Here is a 12,292-nt window from a genome sequence, read left to right as displayed (position 1 = left end):
TTGTCTTGTATAGAATAAGGCAAACTCTGCATCTTTAATTATTCAAAATTACACATTTTGATTGCTTGTGTTGCTTTTTTAAGTGAGGAAATGAAAACTCTCTTGAACCCTGAGTATCTGGAACATGATGCCTAGTAAGTACAAAAACTTTCTTTGTTTTATTTTTTTATACCATGATTATTTTAATGAAATTTAAACCTAGCATTATGTTATTTTGTTTTATTTTTAGTGCAGTGTTCTCACAACTTATGGAAACTGCTGAACCTTGGTTTTCAACTTTTGAGCATGATGGTCAGAAGGTAAATCTTATAGTACAGATCTTTTCAGTGTATGCGATGGAGCAAATGCTTTAAATAAATAACAACATGTAACCAAAGAATAGTATATAGCCCTTATTATTGCTATAACCAAAATGAAATTACCTATGGAATAAGATTGAGCCTGGGGATTTAAGTATATTTCTAATCATATTTGCAGATATACAAAGGCAATGTGAAAATTTCATATAAATACATTTTTATATGTGTGTGTGTGAATCAAGCAGCATAAGTGCTTAGTTACAAAATTATTATAATCTTTCTCTTGCTACCCTAATGAGTTGGTATACACATTATTACTGAAGTGCATAGGTAAAACCTATATCAAATAGGTTGTTTTGCTTTTACCAGTGCCTTGCTATTGAATTCATACATTTAGCATCAATATTCCTTACTCTTACTCTTATTCTTATTTTTAACTATAATTTTAATTTTTATATAATTCACATAGCACAACATGTACCTATTAAACTTTTAATGGTTTTTAGTATATTTACAGGATTGGGCAAACATTGCTGCTATCCAATTCCAAAACAGTTTTTTAATCACCTAAAAAAATAACTGCATATCCATTAACAGTCACTCTCCATTTCCCTATTCCTACAGGCCCTGACATCACTAATATACTTTCTGTCTCTATGGACTTGCTGATGCTGGATATTTCATATAAGTAGAATCATATAATATACTGCCGTTTGTGACTGACTCCTTTCACTTAGCATAATGTTTTCAGTGTTCATTCATATTGTGGCATGTACCAGTATTTCTTTTTATGCCTGAATAATATTGCATTATATAGATATGCCATATTTTGTTTATCCATACATCAGTCGATGGACATTCTGGTTGTTTTCACTTTTGGCTATTGTGAATAACTTTGAACGTTTATATACAAGCTTTGTATGAACATGTGTTCACTTACCTTGTTATATACCTAGAAGTGGAATTGCTGAGTTAACTATATTTTTAAACTAACCCTTCTGCTATCTTAGTGATCATTATGGTTGTCTCATTATATTACACAATATTGGAAAAGTCACAAATTCTTCTGGCAATGGATACTGTTAAAGAATTTGGCATATTGTTTCCAGTATGGTTTATTTCCTTTGTATTGGTATAATTGATTGCATTCTGTTTAGAAACCATTATTACTCAGTCACTTCATTCCATCTCTTAAAAAATGAAATAGGTAATTGATGTTTTTCATGCCTTTGGCCAGCTCAGAGGTTGGCATCTACCTGCCATCTGTTTTTATACATCTTATGAGTTAAGAATGGTTTTACATTTTAAATGGTTAGAAAACTGTCAAAAGAAGAATAGTATTTTGGAACATGTGAAAAGAATATGAAATTTAAGCTTCCATGCCCTTAAATAAAATGTTTTGGAACACAGTCATTCCTATTTGTTTACTTATTGTCTGTGGCTGCATGGTCCTTACAGTGACAGAGTTGCAGCACAGACTGTATGACTTGTAAAGCCTAAAATATTTACTCTCTGGCTCTTTACAGGGAAAGTTTGTTGACCCCTACACTAGGTGATAATGTGTTTCTGCATATACCAACATGTTATATTCTGAAAAGGTTGTTGGAGGTAAAAAGCTACTGTAAGCATATTTGGCAAACTACTTTATATTTTTGGAATAATAACCTTTTGTTCTTGGCAAGTTATGTGATGAAGTCATAGACTTACATGAACATCAAAATTTCGAGCAGAGTATTTGAACACATTTAAATATTGGTCATTTCTTATAGTGGCCATTTTGTATTTTATAACTAACTGAGTCACGCCAGTTGAGAAACTCAGTGACTAAACTGTGAGGGTTATCAGTTCTTGATTTTACCTACTTGTACTGATATTACTGAGTCAGCTTTGTAAAAGTGGCTTAGGCAGAACAATGACATCATTTTATCAAGGAACATAATAGATGTGACTTTTGAACATTCATCTTAATTACTCGCATATATAAATGAATAATATATTCCTAAAAAGTATTTCTAGTGAATCCCTTTGTCATCTTCCTATTTTAATTATTTCATGGTGCTCTCACCTTTTTTAAAGAATGAGTAGTAGGCAGATAATAAGACTTCTTGTTTAAACTGTCATTGATAAAGAATGACATCCATATATTTATTACTTTCATATTTAAATAATACATGTTCAATTTTTCTGTTTTTAGGGGAAAGAAACACTGATGACTCCCATTCCCTTTGCTAGACCACAAGATTTAGGGCCAACAGTTGCTATTGTTACTAAAGTCAACCAGATCCAGGATCATCTACTGAAGAAGCATGATACTGAGCTTTACATGCACTTGAACAGACTAGAAATTGCACCACAGATATATGGGTTGTAAGTATTAAAGTTTTTTTGTTTGTTTGTTTGTTTTTTGAGACAGAGTCTCACTCTTTCACCCATGCCAGAGTGCAGTGATCTTGGCTCACTGCAAACTCTGCCCCCTGGGCTCAAGTGATCCTCCCACCTCAGCCTCCCAAGTAGCTGGTACCACAGACACATTCTACCAAGCCCAGCTAAGTTTTTGTATTTTTTATAGACAGGGTTTCACCATGTTGGCCAGGCTCCCCTTGAACTCCTGAGCTTGCCTCTGCCTCCCAAAGTGCTGGGATTACAGATATGAGCCATTGCACCCAGCCTAAAGTTTAAATTTCAACTACATCAAATTATATAGTAGTTTCTAATGACATGTAAATTTCTATGTGTCTCGGATCCTTAAAAGTAAAAATAAAAACTGTTCCATCTCCATTTTATTTCACATCTCTTTTGCGTGCCTATATGCATGCTCAGTGCTTATCACTTTCACGTATGTATGGTATCTCATCTAATACTCCCTGTAATACCATCCCTGTAAATTGGGTATTATTCGTTTATTAGAGATGAAGAAGCTAAGGCTCAGATTTAGTTTACACATATTACACAGTGAAATCGTAACTCAAAGCCATAATTATTTAGGATTGGCTACATAATTTGCAGAGCCCAGTGCAAAAGAAAGATGCAGGGCCCCTTTGAAGAAATTAGTAAGAATTTCAAGCTGGTAACAGCAGATCATTAAACCAAGCTTTCCAAGAAGTTGCATGAGTCATACATGCATGGAGCCAGCCCCAATCCTAACAATAGTATAAAATGTTCGTGTTCTTTCCATTATATCATGTGATCATCTTTTACTCTACCCTTAGAGGTAGATTCCCATGAGTAAGATAGATGCCTGTCTCAGGGACCATAATGTATTAATTTTCTTCAGCCATATAACTTCTGTAACATGTCATAGCAGAACAGGGAGATGGTGACTCTTTAGGGGTACGTGTGTGTGTGTGTGTGTGTGTGTGTGTGTGTGTGTATTTTTTCAGTGGCTTATAAGGTGTGTATGCAAATTAAAAATAGTGATTTTAGTAAATATGAATTATCTATGTAGTGCTACAGACAAGGGTTCTTTATACTGAAATAGTAGAACATTTAAATGTAGTGCTATACAGTTTCTTGGTAGATATTTTATGTAAAGCTTGACTCTCCATTAGGTAGAACATGCAAAATTGAGACAAATTTTTATTGAGGTGTACATAGTAGATGCTCAATAAATGTGAATTCATTATTTGAATTGCAGAGAATCTCAAACAAGTCACCCACAGCCAGAGCTGTTTATTTAACCCAGAAAAGAGAATAAATTAGTATTTTATTTATGTCCTCATTTTACGCAGAGTCTTTCATGAATAATAACTTTCAGCTGTTTTTCTTCTCTGGAAGCCCTGAACTATGACTGAAGAAGTCTGCTTTTCTGTTTTAATGCTGCATGTTTTCCTTTTTCTTACTTTAGCTTGACCTCATCATTGAGAGCTGCTTCATTATTCCCACTGGAAATGAGAAAATTGTGTGTGACATGTGGTATTGGGCAGCAGTGCAGGTTATTAATGAATTGCTACGTACATTTGAAAGTCTAACTAATACGTTTGTGATTATAGACATAAAAATTTATTCGAAATAGCTAGTAACAAGGTCAGGAGTTAAATTTTATACTCCTCTCCACTGTACAGTCAAATAATTGATATATCCAAATACAAAAGCACATTTTACACCCTCAAAATTGCTTGCTAAGATCCAGAAACTGGTTTTAAACATTGGGGAAAGAAGTTGATGTTGAATGTGTTTATCATTTCTTTGAAATGCTTTATAATTTTTTGCCTTCTTGCCCAAACTGGTGCTTGATGTTGCAGTGGTGATGGCATGGCCTTGGGTGAAATAATTTATAACCAGAATGTTTCTGTTTCCTTTTCAGATGTTAGTTTCCTTCGGATAGTTTCAGGGGCTAGTTTTATCTTTATCATAATAATTTATAGAATTTCTTTGACATTTTGACCAGTACCTTCCCATTAAAATCCCATGATCCATGACATAATTACTCTTAATCTTTCAAACATTATCAGCAGTACTGAAAATACCAGGTCTTGCAATAATCATAGCTGCCTCATTTAGCTCATTATTTTTAAATAGAATCTCATCTGTATTTTTTTTAAATACGTATTTTTAAATCTTTGAAGAATAGTTCACTCGTCTCAACTGGCCTTTACTACATTTTATAATGCAAGGATTTTATTGGCCTATTTCACATATTAATTTGGTTTTGTTATTACTATTTATGGAGCACACGGAAGGCCAAAGTGCTTGAATTTTCTTATATCTCTAAGCTGTAATGCCATCTGTACTACCCATCTGTGTATTTTCTATTAATGACTATTGGAAACTTTGGGTCAAAAAATAGTGTAAGCCAGGCATGGTGGCATTTGCCTGTAATCCCACCGTACTCGGGACTCTGAGGCAGGAGGATCGCTTGACCCAGGTGTTCAAGTCCAGCCTGGGCAACATAGCAAGACCCCCATCTCTAATAACAACAATAATAATAATACTGCAGTTAGAAGCATAGGCTCTGAAAAGAAACAGCCTTTGTTTTTTCGTCTGTGAAATGGAAATTAAAAATAATGGTACCTACTTCATAGGGTGCCTGTGAGAATTAAATCATAACATACAAAAACATGTCGTGTTCCGTGTGTAGTGTACATATAATGTATGTTTTGACATGCTTTTATTATCATTGTTTGTCATTACCATTACTTAATTAGAATGTCATGGCTATGTAAATATGATGTCCTGTGTGAATCATTAGTTAGCCCTTCCAACTCTGTCTTTGCCTTTTTTTTTCTTTTCACTAAAGCCTATGTATTTCTCTTACCTGCAAACTTATAACAGCCATCTTTTAGACCACTGTTTTCTAAAGTGATGCTATAGAAATTGGGAGTAAACTTTTAGAAATGGTCATATAGTTTGGCAGAATAATTTTATGTTCTAGAATTTAATATTATAGTTTTGTATCTCATGGAAATGAAGTAAAATATCTTATTCTATATCACACAAATATCTTAACCTAAGTAATTGCTGTACTACTGTTTATTCCTGTTGGAAGAAAGTTGTTAATTTAGTTTTACATTCAGAATTAATACTTGAAAATACAGTCAGTGGTTTGAGTAAATATCACCAAGGGGCAGATGTAAAATTATCTCTTTTTAGTTTATGAAACTGTTTTCTCAGATTACATAATAATTCATAATTGTGTCATCTAAAGTCATCTAAAGTGTACTTTTGCGTGCCAGATATTTTGTAGAATTTTGATTTTCAAACAAAACAAAATTCTACAAATTTTTTGTAAAGTAAAATGTTTCAAGAAAATTATAAATTATAGTAAAAAAGAAAAAAGAAAATAAAAATAAATAAAAGTAAACTATTAAAACTTATAGTAAAAATTGTCAATAGTGAATGAGCCAATAGCAAAATGATAACATTTTGCTATTGGCTCATTCACTATTGACATTTTTACTATAAGTTAAATGTATGGAAAGAGAAGTAAATCATAAATATATATTTATATGGGGGGAAAGTGTTAGCAAGATTAAGCCCCATGTAGAGTCCAGATTTCTGTTTTTAGTCAAAATTTTTAACAGTTGCATGGGACATGAAATTACTTAAATCTAGTCTGTATTATGGTTATAACTGTCACTAAATTTTGCAATTATTTTTAGAACCAGTTTTTCCAAGAGAATATATGTTAGTATCTCCTGAGGTGGGAGATGTGCCATAAGTATGTACATTTGCTGCATTTTGCTAATAGATGTACTTAACAAAATTAGAATTCACGAATAGTACAAAAATATTACTTGCACTAAAATTGGGTAATCTCATTCTAAATTAGATAATCTTAGTATTATATAAATTGATGACATTTATTTTCACATGTGAATAAGTCCACCTGAAATCTTGAATATTATATAACAGCTTGCTTATTTAATGCTGTTACTTATATATTTAACTGTATTATCTTCTGGATGATTAAAAATTTTTTGTTAGCAAATGTTAAATCAGTTTACTACCTGTATTTTAGGTTAAATAAAATTAATCTGCAATTAAACGTTCAACTTAAGTGATTTTATAAAAAATATATCCTAAAGGTAATTTATGCTATGTTTTTCATTAATTTTATGAAAGTTCCTTTTGTTGCACATAGAATAAAGTTTCTCTTGCTATAATTTGAATAAATAATTAACATCTTTTTTCTCTTGTTTTTGAGAGGGAGTCTTGCTGTATTGCCCAGGCTGGTGTACAGTGGTGCAGTCTTGGCTCACTGCAGCTTCTGCCTCCTGGGTTCAAACAATTATCCTGCCTCAACCTCCTGAGTAGTTAGGATTATAGGCACCCACCACCACACCTGGCTAACTTTTGTATTTTCAGTAGAGATGGGATTTCACCACATTGGACAGGCAGGTCTCAAACTTCTGACCTTGAGTAATCTGCCCGCCCAGGCTTCCTAAAGTGCTCAGATTACAGGTGTGAGCCACTGCGCCCATCTTAATTAACATCTTGAGTTGTCTTTTGTTTGCCAATTATTGATTGGTGTTGCACTTAAAAAAAATTAGGTTCTATAAACCTGTCAATACATACTGACCAGTTTCCAAAGTAAAATATTGACTGCATCATTTCCAGCTTTCCAAGGTAATTTTTTTAAAGTCATTTTTGTGGTATTTTTTAGTATGAGCATAAGAATGTCCTGATATTTCATCACTTGGGGATTATTTTTGTGCAAAAGCCTCTAAAATTTTTGTGTTACAATTCTATCACTGATGACACGTCATGTTGTGAGTTCAAAAAACTCTAAATTAGAGCAGATTTATATAGAGATTCAGTGCTACTACAATATTCTTATAAAGAGACTAAAATTTGAAGTTTAACAGTTTTAGTAGGCCAGAATAACTTTTATTATCACTTTTAAATGTATTGAATCTGTAAATTTTTTACTATATTTTATACTTTGATATAAATAGAGTACATAATAGGCATCTGTGGGATATGCAATTAATGTCACTTTTGAGGAAAGACCCTCATAACACGCTTGGGCTTTGGCACTGTTAAATTATGAGCTCTTTACAACACTCATGGGATAAATTCCATATCCCCCAAATGCTTATTATACATCTTCCATGTCTATTTTCTATTATCTGGATTAGCAGTTGTTTTACCATGCAGTTTATTGTAATTTAATTGGGGAGATTCTTGGTTATTGATTACTAATCTGCCAAATTTTTGATATAATTTTAAAATATGTCATAGTATATTGGTTCTAACATATCATAGTATAATTACGTTGAATGCCAAGTTGTTTTTTTTTTAACCTATATTTGAAGTATAAACCTGTTGGTAAAAAAGTAACTCTCAGTCATCAGAAGTCAGTGCAATTATCAGCCTAAAAAATTATATCTCTCAACAGTTTAAGTAAAGAACTTCCTAAACACAGTTAACGATTGAGATATTCCTTTTTTAATGAGCTTTATATTATACATTAAACATAATACATGAAATATGAAGGATTAGAAAGTGACGATCCAATGATAGCTTGCTTTCATATATTACTGAATGTTTTCCCAGAATTATTCTTTTCAGAAAGTTGGGGTTTTCCCCTTCTACGTGAAGAATTATCACTGATTAAGAATTATGGGGAAGAATAATTAAATATTTGAAATAATGACTCATAATTTATTATATTTATTATTTCCTGAGGGGTAGGCATTGTGCTAAAGGCTTTATCTTTTCTTTTTTTTTGAGAGGGGGCGTCTCACTCTGTCACCCAGGCTGGAATGCAGTGGTGTGATCTCAGCTCACTGCAGCCTCCATCTCCCAGGCTCAAGGGATCCTCCCACCTCAGCCTACCGAGTACCTGGGACCACAGGCACCTGTCACTATGCCCAGCTAATTTTTTGTATTTTTGGTAAAGACAGGGTTTCACTATGTTGCCCAGGTTGATATCAAATTCCTAAGCTCAGGTGATCTGCCTGGCTTGGCCTCCCCAAGTGCTGGGATTACAGGTGTGAGCCACCACACTTGGCCAAAAGGCTTTATCTTATTTAACCTAATAACACATAGAAATAGATACTTTTAGGCCGGGCGCGGTGGCTCAAGCCTGTAATCCCAGCACTTTGGGAGGCCGAGACGGGTGGATCACGAGGTCAGGAGATCGAGACCATCCTGGCTAACACGGTGAAACCCCGTCTCTACTAAAAAAATAACTAAAAAAAAACTAGCCGGGCGAGGTGGCGGGCGCCTGTAGGCCCAGCTACTCGGGAGGCTGAGGCAGGAGAATGGCGTAAAACCCGGGAGGCGGAGCTTGCAGTGAGCTGAGATCCGGCCACTGCACTCCAGTCCCGGCGACAGAGTGAGACTCCGTCTCAAAAAAGAAAAGAAATAGATACTTTTATTAACCCTAGTTTGTTGATGAGGAAATGAAGGATTATAAAGCCTTATTTAGATTAAATAGCTACGAAGAAGCTGAGCCAGCCTTTGAACACTTGAACTAATATTAACAGTTTAATTTGACTAGGACTATAAGTGTGGTAGAAAACTGAGACACCTGAAGGTTTTATGTGTCACATTGGGCCATGAGCCAAATTCAGCTTCACCAGGTAGCAAAGACCCAGGCCAGGTACAAGGCCCTGAATCAGAGGAATCTTGTTAGTACTGATTAGAAACCAGCCTTATAAGGAAGGAATAGAAAACCAAGGACACTGGAGAGCCTAAAGTCCACGGCCATGCCCCAAATCAGGAATAAATGAACTCCAGATCTTTCACATAGGATGTGCTAGCAGCAAATGTATAGCTAAAATCATAAGCCATAGCCTAAGGCTTAAATTTCCTTGTCAAAGTCCAATTCTGGCCTTATTTAAGTGAGACTACTTGATAAAAAAATAAGGAAGCTTGGGGATGGGGATCTGCTACTTTAATCTTAAACTTGACCTACAAAAAAAGAATTAATTGATGAAGTGAGAGAAACGACCTTTACTGGCAAAGTGACCATGTATTTTACCATAGTCAAAGGCCAAGAAGGAAAGGTTGGGCTGAGTTACGCATGCACTTGCTTAGGAAAGGTACCATCCACATGCCTTTCTAGATAAAAATACACTTTTCCCACTGAAAGGTGAATAAAAATCAATAATTCAAGCAAGAGGAAAGCAAGTGTAAGAGGACTACTGGAAAGCAATGTAACCAGTAAGATATGATTAAGGCTAAATAACTGAAAGCAATTGTCAAAAATAATCCTGTCAATAGCAGTGAAAATAATTTAAATCATTATTTGTATCTTAAGTCTACTTAATTCTAGTGATTAATTTAAAGATGGAAGGAAGTATGGAAGTTTACATAATTCATCAGTACACATGAAATAAATATATTATTGATATTTCTAATCACTAAACGTTTTAAAAAATGCTCATAAAAGATGTTTATGCAATAGGATTGTGACGATTAAATGAGAAAAATCATACAGAGTACAATACCTGACACACTGTAAGCACTCAGTCAATGTTCATTGTTGATAATTTTTACGTGTTCAGTGCAAAATTCCTGGCTATTAATAAGGCTCATAATAAGAAGTAGCAATAAGAAGAAAAAAAAAATAACAAGATTATTTACAAAGGAAGCATAAAAGATGATGACAAAACTATCAAACGTTAGTTATGCTACTATACATAAATGCTTTAAAGTTACCTAATAAAAGGCAAAAATTATTGACTGGCTTGATAGACAATATCCAACTTACATGCTTCTTAGAAGAAGCAGCTAAAATAAATTCAGATAGTTTGGTAAAAGAATTACAAGGATAGCAACTGTAATATCAAGATAATATACTTCAAAAAAAGCATTGAAAGAAACGTTGTATATTCATAAAACATTCAGTTCTTCATAGACATACAATAGCCTTGAATTTTGGTATGTAAAATCCATGACAGTAAGGGGTTTGTCTATCTTATTCATTAATATATTTCAAATGCCTCCCTAAACTGAACCTGGCATGTGGTAAACGCTCAGCAAATAATTTTTGAGTACATGAGAAGGTGAATGAATGGGAAGGAAAGAAAAACAAAAGAAGGAAAGATCACAAACCAGTAATACAAGGATCTGATTATTCAAAATATGATATGGTGAAAATTTTGTTGCCATTTTAAGGAACATCAAGTAATAAAAATGAAACAATTACAACTCTAAATAATCAGTAGAAAACATACATGAATAACCTATCTTCTAATGACAATAGATTTTGTAAGAATATCAGTGAAGACATTCTAGAAGGTAATCTGGAAATTTGACTACCTCAAAATTTCAGTCCAGGCTGGGGGTAGTGGTGCTGCCTGATTCTTGCATCATTCTTTGCTCAATTAAACTCTGTTAAATTTAAAAAAAATTGAGTCAATAAAATTCAATGCAAATTTTTCCGTATGACTTTTAAGTTGATTTAAAAAATTTAACACACATAAATAATATAAAGAATAAAATATAAATTTTTATTTTGTAGATATAAAGAGTCCTAAATTTGGTAAGAAATCACTAATCCATTAAGTAGAACAGTAAAATGAATCAACAAATCATAAGGAAAAATTAACAATAACCAGTACATACAGTGAAAACTTTCAGCTATTCAAACATTTAAAGAAACAGAAATTAGGTGGCTCATGCTTATAATCCCAGCACTGAAAGCTTGTGGTGGGAAGATATCTTGAGGCCAGGAGTTTGAGATCACGCTGGGCAAGGTAGTGGAGACCCTTGTAAAAAAAAGAAAGAAAAAATTAGCCAGGTATGGTGGTGCACACCTATAGTCCCAGAGACTTGGGAGTAGATCCTGTCTCTAAAAAATAAAAAATAAATAAAATAAAAAGGAAAGAAATACAAATTAAATAGCATAATATAATTTTCATTTAGATTGATAGAGATTAGAGAAAATTGTGCTCAATATTGATATAATCATTTAGGAGGCAACTGGGAGGGTAAGTCGGAAGTCTGATCAATTGGGTTCTTTGACTCATTTTACTTTTTATTTTTTCATTATACTTGATTTTCTAGGGTACATGTGCACAATGTGCAGGTTTGTTACATATGTATACATGTGCCATGTTGGTGTGCTGCACCCATTAACTCATCATTTACATTAGGTATATCTCCTAATGCTGTCCCCCACTCTGCCCCACCCCATGACAGGCCCCGGTGTGTGATGTTTTCCTTCCTGTGTCCAAGTGTTCTTATTGTTCAGTTCCCACCTATGAGTGAGAACATGTGGTGTTTGGTTTTTTGTCCTTGCAATAGTTTGCTGAGAATGATGCTTACCAACTTCATCCATGTCCCTACAAAGGACATGAACTCATCCTTTTTTATGGCTGCATAGTATTCCATGGTGTATATGTGCCACATTTTCTTAATCCAGTCTATCATTGATGGACCTTTGGGTTGATTCCAAGTCTTCGCTATTGTGAATAGTGCTGCAATAAACATACGCGTGCATGTGTCTTTATAGCAGCGTGATTTATAATCCTTTGGGTGTATACCCAGTAATGGGATGGCTGGGTTAAATGGTATTTCTAGTTCTAGATCCTTGAGGAATC

The 12,292-nt window shown here is 33.9% G+C and overlaps 1 protein-coding gene across 11 annotated transcripts in view; it reads left to right on the top strand.

Moving 5' to 3' along the window:
* The window catches only part of TBC1D5 (TBC1 domain family member 5), a 607,988-nt gene that overhangs the window by 374,153 nt on the left and 221,543 nt on the right, over window positions 1-12,292 (top strand). For all 11 annotated transcript variants that reach the window (XM_017875878.1, XM_017875888.1, XM_017875889.1 and 8 more), the window contains 2 exons: window positions 230-299; window positions 2,494-2,666. In XM_017875878.1, coding sequence (XP_017731367.1) covers window positions 230-299; window positions 2,494-2,666 — 243 coding nt within the window. The remainder of the gene's footprint in view (window positions 1-229; window positions 300-2,493; window positions 2,667-12,292) is intronic.

This window comes from Rhinopithecus bieti, unplaced genomic scaffold (assembly GCF_001698545.2).
Source record: "Rhinopithecus bieti isolate Rb0 unplaced genomic scaffold, ASM169854v2 scaffold_8220, whole genome shotgun sequence".
In the NCBI taxonomy this organism is placed as follows: Eukaryota; Metazoa; Chordata; class Mammalia; order Primates; family Cercopithecidae; genus Rhinopithecus; species Rhinopithecus bieti.
Note: the sequence above shows the minus strand (reverse complement) of the source record. Positions and strands in the feature narration are given on the sequence as shown.